General features: G+C 52.1%; 1 protein-coding gene across 20 annotated transcripts in view; it reads right to left on the bottom strand.

The window, feature by feature from the left end:
- LOC144733279 (single-stranded DNA-binding protein 2-like) overlaps positions 1 to 14727 on the bottom strand; it is a 33376-nt gene extending 18649 nt beyond the window's left edge. For 15 of the 20 annotated variants that reach the window (XR_013588336.1, XM_078615088.1, XM_078615086.1 and 12 more), the window contains exons 1-6: positions 14407 to 14462; positions 9934 to 10006; positions 8141 to 8202; positions 5676 to 5760; positions 4328 to 4402; positions 292 to 366 (exon numbers count right to left, since the gene is read on the bottom strand). Coding sequence is in view for 19 of the 20 variants with exons in the window: in XM_078615088.1 (XP_078471214.1) it covers positions 292 to 366; positions 4328 to 4402; positions 5676 to 5760; positions 8141 to 8202; positions 9934 to 10006; positions 14407 to 14447 (411 nt within the window). In the remaining variant the exon portion in view is untranslated. Of the gene's footprint in view, positions 1 to 291; positions 367 to 4327; positions 4403 to 5675; positions 5761 to 8140; positions 8203 to 9933; positions 10007 to 14406; positions 14463 to 14605 lie in introns of those variants that run through there. The other 5 variants (XM_078615092.1, XM_078615090.1, XM_078615099.1 and 2 more) reach the window with 1 other exon arrangement.
- Positions 14728 to 17729: the final 3002 nt, after the last annotated feature.

Raw genomic sequence — 17729 nt, 5'->3', positions numbered from 1 at the left:
CCACTCCGTCACACCTGGTTAAAATTTACATTGATGGTGAAGAGGACCACAATGCACTTCTTTGGGAAAGGCCAAGCACTTTTAAATCGGGGAAGAAATTAAAACCCGCGATTAAACACACGAATAGACATTGCTTCAGTTTCCACAAATAAAATGCAAACTAATTGCAAAGTTTAATTCATAGCATGGAAGCCACATTCTATAGGCGAATCGATTATTTAATTAGTCAGTCATTGCAGCCGTACGCGTAATACTACCCGAGTGTGTGTGTGTGTGCGCGCGTTCACGTACCTGTGCATGCGGACCCATCATTCCAGGCCCTGGTGGGGGCTGTGGGTGAGGGGAATGCTGGGAGCCAGGAGGACCCTGAAAAAAGCACAAAGGTCCCCCGTATAGCCTAAACAGACCTCTAAGACAAGTGCTGTTATAGCGAGCAGCACCCATTAAGGGTGGCACGGCACACGATGGAACGGTGTTGCCAGCACCACGCCCGGCCGCCTCTTGTTTCCCGAGAGTTGATGTTCACAATTCTGCTCGCTCTCCCGATAACCCGTGAGCGGTTTATCCGTGCCCTGGATTAATTATCGGCGCTGGCAGAAAAAACATCTTGGAAGTGCACAGGGGTTTAATTAGCTGCTCCTCACTCGTTGAGGATGGGTGACCCGAGTGCCCACGCATTTTGTGTTTTAGTTTGTTGTCCTTCCCCGCACCTCCGATTAGCACGGCTGGCTACGTACAGTGCAAAAGAAATTCAACATCCATAAACATCACCTACACGTCGGTCGGGAATCAAACGGACAGCGAAGTCTACAAATGTACGTGCATTTTCCACCGTCCATAATTTTTTTTTCTGGGTCATCCCTCGCCACTCCCCCCCCCATTTTACCTCGGATAATAGTGAAGTGACCGCATCACACCCATGGCATGAACGATGCACATGGCCGTGTAAGAATGAATTGTTCAGAGTTTAAGCGAAACCAATGGAGCAAGCGAAGCTGTTACACGAGACAGATCGACAAGAAACTCTCCGAATGAGTCGGTAAAAACGAGACAAAAAAAAAAGACTTAAATCGTGACGGGCATAGCAGCTAAAAAAAAGTGAGAATTCACTCAACTGCGGTGGTAGCGGGGGTAACGTTTGCTTTCCCATTACACACGAGTACAATAACGACAACAACAACAAGCAGCCATTCACCACTCAGTGGCGATGACGTCACCACGGTACTTTGTGCCAGGCGAGGTGCACTACCGAGGCCACATACCGCAACACCATCGACCAAACAACGCGCCGCAATACGGCACAATCAACGTCACAGATTCACGGCAAATATTTTCTAAATGACACCGAAACCAAACTGTTTTTTTTTCTTTAATCTGCCACAATGCAGGCGGCAAACTCTCGACAAGACATGACCCCCACCCTGACCGGCTGCCCCCCCCACCTCCCTCAACGACCCCATTTTCCTGCACGGCGTGTACTCGTGCAAGCAGCATTTGCCAATGGAGTGGGGGGGGGGAGGTGCCCTTCGAGGTTGTGGTTTGGAGCAGCAGGGGTGGGAGGGAGGGGAGGGAGCAGGGGGCCGATGATTTTTTTCCCGGGGAGCAAGCAGCGAGCTAGAACGCAGAGTGCCCCCGTCGTCGTCAGTGACGCAATCACTTCCTGCATTAGCCTGGAGCCCCGAGGGAGCGATCTCCGCCCATGTTTGGTCAAAAAAAAATCCACAACCGCCGCGCTACGACCATCACAACCGCCTCCACCACCACAACCGCCTCCACCACCACAACCACCACCTCCCTGGACTACGACCACCACTGCCGCTGCTACCACAACCGCCTCCACCACCGCCGCTGCCTCCCTGCGCTATGACCACCACCACCACCTCCCTGCGCAACGACAACCACCACCGCAGCCGTCGCCACTACAACCGCCTCTACCACCACCACAACTGCCTCCACCACCACCACCACAACTGCCTCCACCACCACCACCGCCGCCGCCGCCTCCCTGCGCTACAACCACTCCACCTTGCCGCTCGACACCCACATCCCCTAAGTTCGCCTGAAATACATTTCCTGAGCTGCACGCAAAGGAACAAAATAATCATTCGAGCAGTCCTGGAGAATATACCTCAATAAGTAAGCAGAAACATGCTCTCCTTCAACCATTACCCGTCCCTTCGCAGAACAAAATATATATTTACACATCCCGTCAACCATACGGTCTTCTGGTAGTGCAAAATTTCCGCTGAATTGGCTCAACACAAGGTCCAAAGACTTGCATATCAACCCTAAGACTCGGTGGGATACACTTTACATGAGCCATGTGACCCATAGACTGGAATAGAGACCCATAGACTTTGGAAGACGCCTGGAGACTCCATTCTAAAAAGCCAAAAAGTCAATTTCTCTTTGATAGGGTCAGCAGCTCCCGATCCTCTTTCTCCATTTGCTTGCATCCCGCGCTTCCTCTCTCGTCACGTCCACTACCCTCAATCCACTGCTGGACGACGGCTTTCCCACGTTTGCGCGGGGTCGTGGGTCGCGGGGGGTTTTGGGAGGCGTGGGGGGAGACTCGACCATACTTCGCCACGCCGGTCAGCGCGGGTTTGGGTGAAGGCGAGGGAGCGTAGACAAGGCAGCGTAGAACTAGGGCGCAAGGACGGCTCTTGCCGCACTGCCCTCTTGCCGCCCAGCACGTCGCCCCAAGGAGCCCAACTACGAGAACCCTGCTTGGTGCACGGCGGCCGCCCCATCCAAGCACGATCCATGCTCGGCGTTCTGCTCGGCTTGAGACCCGACGGGCCCGGGGCGCACCGCCGGGGAGGTTTGGCCACGGGCGACGCTCGAGCCAAAAAAAAACGCGCGGACGTCAACGCTCGCTCGCGCGCTTTTCTCGCCGTTACAATTTCGGCGCTGGCACCAAATCTTGATCATCGGCGATTGCGACCGCAAGGCCACCGTGCCCCCACTCCTGCGTGTGGGTGTGCGGCAAGCCACACGCTCACAGCCTGGTCACTCGCAGCAATGCACTCGCCCTCCCTTCCCACCCTCCACCCCCGCCGCCACAACCACCACCAACCGATAACCCCCCCCCCCGATCCGAGGTCTTTGGAAAATGTAAAAACAAACAGGAAGTGTTGCGTTCCACCAGCAGAGCCAACCCTAAATACGGGGCCATTAGTGGCACTCAACATCCTGCCCGAGTATCAGAGGACGCCCCACCGCGATTGGAGACTCGGGGCCCCTACGCCTGGTAATTAAGGGTGGAGTTATCTATTGTTACCATACTTAAACCATGCTGGTGAATGTGGTTTGGGTGAGAGGGGGGGGGCATAGAAGCACGGTACAACAACAGATTTCGCTGCACTTGCGTCCAAGCCGAGCATCACGTAGCACAGCCGCCACCGCCTACGTTATTCTCGCGCGCGAAGTGGTCGCCCCAATCATGAGCTCGCCAGGCTCGACAACGCTTAGCTTTCGAGAGCCGGCAGAATCGGATCGGGCGCGTTCCGGGGTGATTCGGCCAGAGGTTACGTTGTCAGCAGGGGAGAGGGGCGAGCAAATCCATCGCTGCGATGAGCCACGCTCCATCGTCGACGCTCCCCGCCTTCGCCAAACCCACGCCGGACCAGCGTGGTGAGGAATGCCGCTGGTATATTAACCGCGACACACGCCGCCTGCTTCAGGGCAGGCGGACGTACAAAAGCCCCATGGCGTCTTACGCAAGAGCAGGCCATCGCGTGCCGGCGTCGTGGTCAACGCTTTGCCAAATTCGGAAACGGCACCGCCGGGCACCATTTCTTCAAGGCAGCCCCCCCCTCTGGCTATCTGGAACGTCACCACGCTTGCACATTCGCAGCATTCAAATCTACACCGACTTTTAATAGCCCACCTCTTCCTTAAAGGGTCCTTCCCCCACTTCTTTCGCCCGACTTCCCGGCGACACCGAGCTTGACTCCCGCACCTCGGGGTCACCGTGAAATAGCCCCCCCCACCCCCCCCCCCCGCAGCCCACCCCCACTCGACACGTGGAGGCCACATCCAGCAGTGGATGGGTACCGCTGGCACGATTGGCTTCGTGCTCATCACAGAAAAAACCCACGGCGGTTCTCACGCGCCGCGTTTCAACGCGCCCGCCGTCAGGCGCAAGGATCACCATTCGTCGACACGGATCGCCGTTTATATTTTTTGGACTGTACGAGACGTAAATTACCGTCGTTAAGGAACAGAATCGAATTGAGAAAAACAAATAACCATTCACTCGTACCCACCCCCCCTCCTCGTATTCTGCGAATATCCTCGGTGTGCAGAAGGGCAGGTGACTCACCTGGTAAAATCCTGGGGGAATTCCGTCTCCCGGCGGGAGATTTCCCAGAACGGGGCTGGCGGCAGCTGCTGCCGTCTGGAAACGACAGTGCACGTACGGAAACAGTTGGCGTCGATCCGGGCGACGCTGTGCGCGTGTATACAGCATCCATACTCATCCTCCAACTGCTGGCTTCATTCAGGGGTGGTTCCCCGCTAAATCGCTTCTCTTAACAAAACCCATTTATTTCAACTCCGATAGAAATTGGCGAATTCACAGGCTGTTATTTCCATTGCTTTATATACCAGCACGTTTCTTCTCTCTGTGCCGAGTCTATGGGTCTCTGCGCAAGTCTGTGTGGATCTCTATGCGAGTCTACGGGTCTCTGCGTGATTCTGTGCGCCTCTGTGCGAGTCTACGGGTCTTGGTGCAAGTCTCCGTAGCCCTTCCCATTGCATCTCCTTTGCTCCAATCCTCAATACGGTGGACACGGGGGCGGTGACGCGACCCACAGGTAGTGCGCGTTCACCAATTGTAGCAAGAGGTTCATGATTCGAAACCGGCGGCCGCCCCCCCCCCAATCTTTAACACGCGAGTGCGCGATAATCGTAGCTGTAGTCGTCGCGACGACAATACGACGCGCCGAAGCCGCTGTTGTACGCTTTTCGGCGTAATTTGCCACCGTTTAGCCTTTGCGTGCCGGAGTCATCAGTGCAAATGTGACGTATCACCACCCGCAATGATGTCAATCAACTGGGAATGCGCCTAACGACAATTTGGCGCGACAAAGTTAAGCACCGTGATACACACACCGTGTCAACCCGTACGGTTTACCCCGTATTATTGTACAAGGAAAATACGTTCAGGTCCATACGGCGTACAGCCGTTTCAATACGGACTTTTTTGTTTGTTTCTGTTTCTCCCTTGTGATGGGACTTTGTAGGATGAACTCTGCAATTTATCAGGGCAAAGGCTGACCAATAAGATCTGAATTGGACTGTGATAAGGGATTGACAGGTATGGATATACGACGTTTCGCTCGAAACTGCGCCAAGACGCAATAAAACCGGTGGGCTGCGTCAATTAGAACTGGTGGGCTGAACCAATTAGAACCAAGCTGAGCTGAAACAATGAGTGATAATTAGCGCAATCAAAACACTCGTACGCCCGACTTCACTTGTTTGGCTGCGTCGTAGGTGGGGGGGTGAAGGGCCTTAACGTAGTCCTTAACCCACACATTATGAATCATCGGGCGGTCCGGCACAAACCCACGCGTTAACGAAAACACGCATTGTACGTATTGCCACAGGGCAGCAACACTGTTGCGCTTGTGTGTGTGTGTGCGTGGTGGCCGCGTGGTCGTCCTCACGTAGTCGTGGAAGGCCTTCGCCTCGCTCGAGTGCTCGCATGTCTCCCTGCGTTCGGGCGCGGCGCAGTAGAGGTCCCAGAAAACGCTGCGCGGACATCAGACAACCGTCACGGGGGGGGGGGGGGGGGAGAGCCGTCAGAACGACACAACACCGCCGTGGGGGTGTCACATAAAGACAATGCCACGAGGGGGGTGGGGGGGGGTCACAACGAGACAACGCCACGACGGGGGGAGGAGTCGGGGGGGGGGGGTCAGACAGCCACGAGCCAAGCACAGGGTTACGAACAACCACAGGTCAAGTGCCACTTTCCTTCTTTAAATGCTTTGCATCTTTTTATCCAACTAGCACCGCCCGCTTATTTGCATGGGATACACGGCCGGGGTGGAGGGGAGGTGGGTGGAGGGGGAGTAACGTGAACCACTACCCCGACTCAGCTCTGTGGGATATGGGGGCGTGACGTCATAGCGCAGATGTGCGCACAGTACATTTCTGCCATACCGTGACATTTTATAAGTTGCAGGAAACAAGCTAACTGGCATTGGCCAAACGACCCCGTGCTAAAAAAAATACCTGCAAGTTACTCATTTGGGATTACGCACAGAAGCAACGGCGTCTCCTACTGATAAAACTTGGCAGAGCCCTCACCTAAATAAGCGATTCGAGAGTCAGTGAGGCTCTCCTGGCTAAGCCAGGCGGAATAAGTTTCACAGGAACGCCATAAAGACGATTGCTTTAGGCCGTGCCAGACGAGCCTACTTAAACGTTACACAGGGTTTCACCTGCAAGCACTGGTGAGATAGCAAGTTGAACATTAATCTCATAGCATGTGTCCCATGACGGCAAAGGATGGAAACGGCATTTCATGTACATTGCTGCAATAATCCATGGTACAAAAGGACACGTGCCACGTACACTGTGCACCAGCCAACAGCTGAGGGCGGCAGTAAATGTGGGGCAGTGAGATTGTGTGTACGTATGTGTGCATGTATTTTGTACTTCTTTCGCACGGCCACCTGTTCTAATCTGAGGTGCAATTAGCCTGTGAAGGCCAATGTCGTTGCGTCTTGGACGATCATCGCGGTTGGAGCCAGGCAGGGCTTGGCGCCCACCAGGGTTTTTGTAAGGTGGCCTGGAGGTGGCATGGCGTGGTGGTTTTGTAAGGTGGCATGGCGTGGTGGTTTTGTATGGTGGCATGGCGTGGTGGTTTTGTAAGGTGACATGGCGTGGTGGTTTTGTAAGGTGACAAGGTGTGGTGGTTTTGTAAGTTGGCATGGCGTGGTGATTTTGTAAGGTGGCATGGTGTGGTGGTTTTGTAAGGTGGCATGGCGTGGTGGTTTGGTAAGGTGGCCTGAATGTGGCATGGCATGGTGGCTTTGTCAGGTGGCAAGGTGTGGTGGTTTTGTAACGTGGCAAGGTGTGGTGGTTTTGTAAGGTGGCAAGGTATGGTGGTTTGGTAAGGCGGCCTGAATGTGGCATGGCGTGGTGGTTTGGTAAGGTGGCATGGCGTGGTGGGTTTTGTAAGGTGACATGGCTTAGTGGTTTTGTAAGGTGGCCTGGATGCGGCATGGTGTGGTGGTTTTGTAAGGTGGCCTGGAGGTGGCATGGTGTGGTGGTTTTGTAAGGTGACATGGCTTAGTGGTTTTGTAAGGTGGCCTGGATGCGGCATGGTGTGGTGGTTTTGTAAGGTGGCCTGGATGCGGCATGGTGTGGTGGTTTTGTAAGGTGGCCTGGAGGTGGCATGGCTTGGTGGGGTTTTCTCCAGGTCCTCCGGTTTCCTCAAAAAAGCTAAACACTGAATGGAATTGGTGAAAAATCCCACCCGATTCGGTACCCTCCTGAAAGACTGTCTTGAGACTCTACGTGGATTTTCTGTCTAAATAAACGTGTGACATTAATACTCAATCCATCATCACTCAGATGGTTGTTTGTATTGATACTAAATAACAAGAGTCCAAATAAACACCCAGACAGAGATTGAACTCAGCTATCACTACTACTGGTGGGCCGGCTCTGTGCAGTGTTCAAAACCCACGTTAAACGCACGTAGAATTTAACAAACACACCACCAAGGTACGCATCGCACATGCGAAAGCTCTCGGCCTCATCCATCTTTCCGTTTGCGTTCGGTTCTCTCGTCAGTTGCAGACATTGGTTTAATTTAAAATGCAAAACAATTTACACCAACGGGAAGACAACCAGAAAACATCCTCAACTGTGGCGAGACGTCTTTTCCTCCCCACCCCCCCCACCAAGTCCATCTGCCAGCCACCGTCAGGGGTCACAGGGCACCGGCTTTGGGTCCTTTTCACAACTCCGTCGCCAAAAGCATTCACACGCACAGCGCGCACGGCACTGCCAGCTACGAACGAAGGGGGGGGGGCGGGGAGCTCCCTTTGTTCCAAGCCAAAGCGGGGGGCACGTGCATCGCGGCCGCCTGCTCTGGCTGTGTCTGTGCGGCACTCACCACCACCACGAGTGTAGGAACCCCGGCGGTTCACCCAGAGTTATGTTCTTTTCCCATCGGATCTGTCACACGCACACAAAGACAAAGATCCCCCACCGCGTAGCCGTGAACAGACTGTTGGGGCGAGCGTTGTCAGTGAGCAACTGTGAAGGCCGGCACGGCACATGCGGTTGCGGGTTGGCCAGCACCACGCCCAGCCATCTCCCTAGCGGCGATGTTTGGACACCGTACCAGGTACTCATTTATGGCCTAATCGACCCAAAGGAGGCCCAACTCCAGTTCAGATATTTGTTACCGGTGATGGCCGTGAGCAAGAATCAAACTCGAGTCGCCGGGTTCATAGCGCAGTTGCGCGAACCACTGCGTCAACGCTCCCCAACGCACACACATACATCTTAACATTAATCATCGTCATCATCAGCCATGTTCACTTCACTGCTGGATGAAGGCCTGCCACCCCCTCCCCCCATCGCCCTCAAGGCTTAATTTCTCACTGCAAAATGTCCTAGTTGCTGGAAGCCTGGAGTAGGCACATTGACTCGTAACCACAAAGATCACCCGTATAGTCTTCAACAGACCGTTGGGGCAAGTGCCGTTAGCGAGTAGCACCTATGAAGGCCGGCACGGTACACGAGGGGCTGGGTGGCCAGCACCACGCCCGACCGCCTTTGCTAGTAACCCCACACACCGAGGGGTGCGATTTACTAGATGTGGTGTGCTGGGGTGGAGTGGGGGGGGGTCGCTGACCCGCACAGACCCAGCTGGAATTTAGCCCTGGCCTCTCCCCCAAGCCGTCGCCCACTCTCGCGGTCCCTGCGACGCAGCAATCCACTTAGCGTCTCCGCGTACACGCAGCTGATTTCATCGCTCGCATGTCCGCAGACGACACTGTATCGCGGGTGCTATTCCCTCCTTTTGGCCGTTACTCTGATGTGACGCTTGCCCACCGCCGGTGATCGCTCCGTCTGTTTGCATGTCTCTTTGTTCAACTTCTTTCGCATCGTACGTAGCCAACCGTGCTAATCGGATCCGTCTCCTAATGGGAGATGTCTCCTCTGCAAGCCCCTCATACTTCCTCCCATCTAAATAAAGATTATGATTAAGATTTTTACTTTATTAACAATAAAAATGATGCCAATGCGTTCCATTTTCTCTCATGCATGCATCTCTCCGTGCATATTTGCAAACCTACCCATTTCCCAGTTCCTTCGTTGATGTCCAAGTTTGTGATCATAATGGGTGGTAAGCGCCAATAAAAAAGGAGGTTTTTTCTTTGGCTACATTGGTATGATGTATTTCATTATTAGGTTCAACTTTCCAAAATCACTCCCGTCCATCTCCCGTGCAAATCTTTAACTCATTATTTTGATCCTTGGTCGGTTTTAAATTTTGCCCTTGATTCTCACGCTCTGCTGCATATTCCCGTTTGTGCCCCACCTCCGAAGGACATCTACCATTGTTTTCTCGCACAAAACCTTTCACTGCGCTCCCGGTTATCCTGAGCCCCTCGTGCGCAATCTTCTCTGGTTATTGGACGCTGTGCGGCAAGAGCGACAATCAATTTGTCGTCAATTTGCATGCGATTATCGATAACGCTAAATGACCCAAGTTAACAACCCCAACGAAGCACTCCACCGCACTGCAGCCTCGACTGTGGGGGGGGAGGGGTTTGGCGTCGATTACTGGAACCTACCCGCTACGGGCGGCAATGCCGGCAACAGCTCACGGAAAAATGGTGAAATATGGTAGGGGGAGAGGGGGGGTGAAGAAATGGAAGGGGGGGGGGCTCTCACCTCGGACAGGAAGGTCTGTGCCGCCTTCTGTGCACCCACGTGCAGCAGATACTCGTACACATAGAGTGCCAACCTGCAAAGACACAGACAAAGGTGCCCCGTATAGCCTTAACAGACTGTAGGAGCAATTCCTGTTACCGCGCAACTATTAAGAGGCCAGTACGGCTGGGTGGTCAGCACCACGCACGGCCACCTTTGTCTCCCCAGTAGCGATGTTTACACACCGCACCAGGTACTCAACTGAGACCCAGTCGACCTCGGGGAGGCCCAGGACCGGTTCAGATAATCGTCACCGGTGTTCGGCGCGAGCGGGAATCGAACTCGGCTCACCAAGTTCGTAGCGCGCTAACCTCGTTACGCCGCCGCTCGCCGCCGTGCCCCCACGTGCATCAGATACTCGTACACAGAGTGCCGACGTACGTCCACATACACACAATCGCTGTGCCACACCGCGTGGGCTTTCGCGGCTTGTGCCGCGCGGCTCTCTCCGACTGCGTTTTCGGGTTGTGCCGCCACGTGCGGTTCCCGCACGGCGCGCAAACGCCAGAGAGAGCGAAACGTCGGACACCCGTGCACGAACCAAGGGGCGGTCGGAACGGAAGACGCATCGGAGCGACGGCGATGACGCTTATTTGCCGTCACGAGTCGGGGGAATTCACGCCCGTCGTTCTCCGGAGCCAGCGGCTGGATTTACAACCTATAAATCGATGTATTGCTCCCCCGCTCATTCAATATTCCATACAGCTGGAAGAAGCTCCGGCAGGCCTCAAAACAACGTACACAGCAGCATGGCCGTAGCCACACAATGCACGCACCAAAAACACGCAAGCCGGAGCCGCTACATCGGATAGCTCAACAAAGCACAGTCATCACAGCCTCGCCACGCAGAGCCAAAGGGGCCCGGTCAAAACGCCAGCACAGCCCCGAATTCATCGCAACGCGACTCCATCATCGCGGAACGTGAATCTTAGACCACAAAGCGCGATCACGAAGACAATCACAGCACCGTCCCGGGATGCGGCATGCACAACACAGTACCCCTAGCACTAACCAACACACACACACACAGCCCTGAAGGCTACACCACCACACACAGGCGTATCCCGAACACTAAACCACACGGCGATGGTCCTATAACCAGAACAATACACCACCGAGAACAAAAAACACAGCCCTGGCCCCCAACAATAGCGCACACAACACCGGCCTAAACCTAACAATACACCACCACCACCACAGCACTAACCCCAACACTATCCGACACAATACAGCGCTGGCCCTAACACTACAGCCTGACCAAAACGTTACACAACAGACTCTGGTTCTTTCGGTAAAGTCACGTAAGTATAAAAGAACACAACAGCCCTATCTTGATTCAAATCAAGATAGGATCGTGAAACACATTTTCTAGCCCTACCCCAACGCAGCCTCATATACACAAAGCCCTGAACCCTGCATGTGAACTGCGACATGAACACTGTAGAACATACGAATCATACACCACGCAGGCCTAACAATGCGGGCCCTAACACGAACACAATATCATACACAACCTCAACCCTATCTGCAGCACAACATGATCGTATGCAATACAGAGCCATAATTCGAACACAACCTCATACACAATGCATCCAAAATGATGGAACACAAAGCCCTGAACCCTGCAGATAAACTGCGACACAAACACTGTACACACTAATCATACACAACGCAGTCCTAAAACAACACGTCGTTACACAATGCGGGCCTAACACTCACACAACACCGTACACGATGCACCCGTAACCCAGACCGGTAACAGAACGCGCTCTAATACACAATGCAGTGCTAAGCCCTAACAACAGTCGCATACACAATGTAGTCCAAAGCATAACACAACAGTCTCCTACACAATGTATACACCCCTTAACACGCGCATGCCCAATGCCATCCTAACGCTGAACAACACAACGGTACCATTTGAAATCCAATCCTAACCTTAAATCTAACGTAACCGCGAACGACGATGCAAAACATACACCACAACAACAACAACAAAACGCACTCACGCAATGTGCAGAACACATCCAGACACATTCATAGCGCCGACACAACAGAGCCGATGACACAAAGCTCCGACAACAAAGCCCCGGACACAAAACTAAGACACACAACAGAGCTGAGTACACAAAACGCCGTCACACAACAGAGCCGATGACACAAAACTCCGACACACAACAAAGCGGAGGACACACAACTCAGACACACAACAGAGCTGAGTACACAAAACGCCGTCACACAACAAAGCCGAGGACACAAAACTCCGACAACAAAGCCACGGACACAAAACTCAGACACACAACATAGCTGAGTACACAAAACGCCGTCACACAACAGAGCCGATGACACAAAACTCCGACACACAACAAAGCGGAGGACACACAACTCAGACACACAACAGAGCTGAGTACACAAAACGCCGTCACACAACAAAGCCGAGGACACAAAACTCCGACAACAAAGCCACGGACACAAAACTCAGACACACAACATAGCTGAGTACACAAAACGCCGTCACACAACAGAGCCGATGACACAAAACTCCGACACACAACAAAGCGGAGGACACACAACTCAGACACACAACAGAGCTGAGTACACAAAACGCCGTCACACAACAAAGCCGAGGACACAAAACTCCGACAACAAAGCCACGGACACAAAACTCAGACACACAACATAGCTGAGTACACAAAACGCCGTCACACAACAAAGCCGAGGACACAAAACTCCGACACAACAAAGCGGAGGACACAAAACTCAGACACACAACAGAGCTGAGTACACAAAACGCCGTCACACAACAAAGCCGAGGACACAAATCGCCGACAAAGCCGAGTACACAACCGTGTGGTGGTCTCGACCCAATAAATAAAAAACCGGCCCCTCTAAACGCAACACGAAAATCAACCGAAGCTTGAGGGCTCCCCGCGTTGTTCGTGAAATACTGCGTGAATTAATCATTATTACAGTACTTACAGCCAGCCAAATCACACACACACACTGCACGGGCGATAGGGGACAGTCACACAACTACAGCCAAAGAAACACCATCGCTACAAGCCTCCAAGATCGTAATCACCTCTGCTGGCCAACATGAACCGCTACATCAACACCGCCAACAACCACCACAACAACAATCATTGGTGTCACAAATTTCCCCTACCACCACTCATACTGCCCAACCTTCCTTCTCAAAAAATATGACACTGATACAAATATAAGCAGTACCACTATCAACAACGCCACTACATTCTACCACTAAAACCGATCAACACACCACCATCCCCTCCACTTCCACCACAACCCTAAATAACACCACCACAAAGCATCAAACACTACCACCACCATCAACTCTGCTGCCACAACCCTGAACAATAATACCACCTCAACCCTACCACTACTACAACCGTAAACAACACGAACAGAACCAACCTACCACCACACCAATAACACCACCACACCAATAACACCACCACCACACTAACCCCCATAATCACCCAACCGCAATCACGACCCAAGACAACACCATCACCACGCTAATAACCACCACCATCATCATCATGACCACAACCATCACCACCAGTCTACCACCGGTACAGCCCTTATCACCAAAAACACCATTCTAACATTACCACAACGCAAATCACCACCACCATCGTAACCACTACAACGAATATAACCATATAATTGCTAACCATATAACTACAACCATAACCAGCATCACAATCACACAACTACCACTATAACCACCAACAACTATAACTAAAAACCCAAACCACCATTATAATCATAACCACTACCACCAAGATCTTAAACATCATCACCGTCGCAAATATAACCATCAGTATTTCTTTAAACATCCCCATTACCACTACCACCAATACCACAACCTAGGCCAACACCACCAACAAAGCCTCAACTTTCACCATAGAAGCCACCAACAAAACCATCACCACTAAAACCAAAACCAGCACTATCACCATCTTTACCACTAATCACGACCACCACCATAACTATCACTGCCATCACTATTTCTACCACCACTATCACTCCACTAAAGCCATCAACATCACCCACCATGACCACCACCACCACCACAAAAACCATCACCAAATACCACGACTACCATTTTCACTACCACCACTCCCACTAATTTCACGATCACCACCTTGAACACTACCACGATCACCACCACCTTTACTACTACCACGATCACAATCACCACTTCCATCATCACGACTACCACCACTACCACCCCTCCACCATGAATACCACCACCACCATCCGAGCCATCACCACCACCACCATCATCATCATCACAACCGTCGGCACAATAACCATAATCAACCACCACCACCACCACTCCCCATCACCTTCAAACACCACCACACCACAAACCAACATCACAACAATCACCACCACCACCATCACCACCGCGGCCGCCATGCTAGGGCCTCCAGCCTGGGCGCCATAGCGAGAGCGCCTCCCCTCCTCCTCCCCGTCTCTTCCTCCCCCGCTCTCTCTCTCTCGCTCGCTCTCTCCCTCTCCATCCTCTGCCCGGCCACATCGCCGCTCGCTCCGCACACTCCGCCGCCCGAACCGGCGTCTCTCCGCGGCGCCACGGACTCACTTCTCCCGCGCCTGGGCGTCCGAAGGAACAACAGCGCCCTTCCCCTTGGCGTACATGCTGGCTGGCCGCGCCGACAGGCAGCCCCGCGCTGGACACCTCTCCCCCTCCAACCAGCCCAAGGACCCCGTCGTCAGGGGCGACCGGCGTGACGGGCTGTCAGGCGGCGCGCGCCCATTGGCTGGCGAGGGGTGCGCGCGCGCGCGCACACGCGCGGTTTGCTCGTTGGCGGGGGAGGGGGGGTCGTGGGTGGATGTGGGGGAGGGGCTGTAGATTTGGAGGGGGGAGGGGGAGGTGAAGAAGGGGGTGGGGGAGGGGCGGGGGAGGCGGCGAGTGGGGGAGGGGCTTGTGACAGCAGTACAGTACACACATGGAGTGTACTGTACTTGCACACACGTACTGTGTATGTGTACTGTGTAGGGCATGTGTACTGTGAACACGGCATGTACATTACATACAGCACAACACAAATTCTGTGTAGGGCACTGCCTATACACGTGTGTGTACTGTGTAGGGCATGTGTACTGTGAACACGGCATGTACATTACATACAGCACAACACACATTCTGTGTAGGGCACTGCCTATACACGTGTGTGTACTGTGTAGGGCATGTGTACTGTGAACACGGCATGTACATTACATACAGCACAACACACATTCTGTGTAGGGCACTGCCTATACACGTGTGTGTACTGTGTAGGGCATGTGTACTGTGAACACGGCATGTACATTACATACAGCACAACACACATTCTGTGTAGGGCACTGCCTATACACGTGTGTGTACTGTGTAGGGCATGTGTACTGTGAACACGGCATGTACACTACATACAGCACAACACACATTCTGTGTAGGGCACTGCCTATACACGTGTGTGTACTGTGTAGGGCATGTGTACTGTGAACATGGCATATATACTGTGAACATAGCATGTACACTACATAGAGCACAATGTACATGTGTAGTGCACTGGCTATACACGTGTGTTTGTGCTGTGGGGGGGGGGGGCGGTCGTGTAGCTGTAAGCGCGCTGCGCTACAAACCCGGCGGACCCGAGTTCGATTCCCGCTCACGGCCAATATCAGTCGTGGGCCTCCGCACGGTCGACTCAGCCTCGAATGAGTACCTGGTGCGATTGGTAAACATCACTTGGGGAGACGAAGGCGGTCGGGCGTGGTTGCTGGCCGCCCACCCCCCCTCGTGTGTGCCGTGCCGGCCTTCATAGGTGGGTCGCTAACAGCACTTGCCCCTACAGTCTGTTAAGGCTATACTGTACCTGGGGGATCTTTGTGCAGAGCATGTGTGTTATGAACATAGCACGTGCACATCACATGTAGATATACACATGCACACTGACACACAAATCGTGGCGGTTCGTGACATGTCCACTAGGTGGAGGTGTTGTGAGTGACCTCTGAAACGACGGCATTCGAATGAATAAAAACCTCGTCATGGTTATTTTTGGCCTTCCCGTGCAAGTGATACAATTGTTTCGATTAAAAGCTTTCGTGACTGCAGGGATTCATCTTCTTGGTTTTTTTCGGTAAAGTCACGTAGAAGGGAAATAATAAAATAATAGAAATAAAACAAAATAATTCTCACGACGTTTCGGCCACAACGCAAGCAGCCGTCCTCAGGCTCATTCAGACGCTGTCTTTCCGACAGACCTGTTCTTCACCCGAGGACGGCTGCTTGCGTTGTGGCCGAAACGTTGTGAGAATTATTTTATGATGTATTTAATGTTTAATTTTCATTATTTTATTATTTCCCTTCTACGTGACTTTACCGAAAGAACCAAGAAAATTTCCCGAAATAATTAAAGATCAGCTGACACGATTCAGCAAGACCATACATGTGAATGGCACTTTGCACGGTGCGTTCAGTTACACGTGTCAAACTTGGTTTATACAAAAGTACACACTAACACCGCAACGCGGCAAGGTATTGTTCTTTATACGGTATTCTCCACGAGGACGCTAACGATTAATCTGTGCTGTGTGTTTTTAAGTTGAGCTTGTAACTAGAACAGAGAGGGCTCTCCATGTCTGTAAAACGTCTGTGGGTTCATCACCAGCATTGACTGCTGGTGCCACACTTGAATGTCGAAACGGGTCTAGATTTTTTTCCCCCCTTGTGTTGTGAACCAATGTTTGCTGGAATTATGCACTCACAGAAGGCCGTGCAGCTGATGGGATGTGTTAAAAATCACGTGGCTTTTTGTGTCTGAAGGAGGTGAATAGCCAACACGTATTCTTAAACTATCAAAACTAAACTATTTTTTTTATTTTACCAGGTAAACCCCGATGAGCTTCATAGCTTTTTTTGCGGAAGCGATCTGGCCGCAAATGATAGTTCTAGATTTGAAGATTTCGTGACTGCAAGGATTCATACTCTTTTGTTTTTTCGGTAAGGTCAATAATAAATAAAAACTCCTATCCAGGGGCCTGCCCTGGTTCCTCCCCCCTCAACCAGTATATATACGGGGTCGGATCTCTTGGAATTTCTCATTTACTTGATACAGCTATCGTGCTGTGACGGTTCCACCTGAAGACGGAGGCTTGTGTTGCCTCCGAAACGTCGTGATTTTTATTTCATTTCTATTTTACTTTTATTAATTTAAAATTTTTACCTACGTGACTTTACCGAAAAAACCCAAGAATATGAATCCTTGCAGTCACGAATGCTTCAAATCTAGAATTAAAGTCACGTAGGTAAAAAAAAAATTAAATCACGACGTTTCGGGCGCAACACAAGCGTCCTTCTTAAGCGGTTGTGCTTTCGCTAAGTTGTCCCCACCTGAAGAAGGATGCTTGTGTTGCACCCGAAACGTCGTGATTTAATTAATTTATTTTTTTTACTTACGTGACTTTACCGAAAAAAACAAAGAGTACGCAAATGATAGCTCAACGCAGTGGCTTATCGCGTGGACATTTATAGCAGCCAAAGACTCTAAACGTGTGACGTTAATTCTAAACGTGGAGCGAAAAAATGGAGAACCCGGAGAAAAAGCCACACGGCCACGGGGAAAACATGCAAACTCCAAATATACAGCAGCAGGTGTCAGGGTCGGAATCGAACCCATAACCTCCTGTATACCTTGGCGATCTCTGAGCCACCATGGCGA

The sequence above is a fragment of the Lampetra planeri genome, chromosome 46 (genome assembly GCF_965212315.1).
Source record: "Lampetra planeri chromosome 46, kcLamPlan1.2.h2, whole genome shotgun sequence".
Lineage (NCBI taxonomy): Eukaryota > Metazoa > Chordata > Hyperoartia > Petromyzontiformes > Petromyzontidae > Lampetra > Lampetra planeri.
This window is presented reverse-complemented; position numbering and strand designations above follow the sequence as displayed.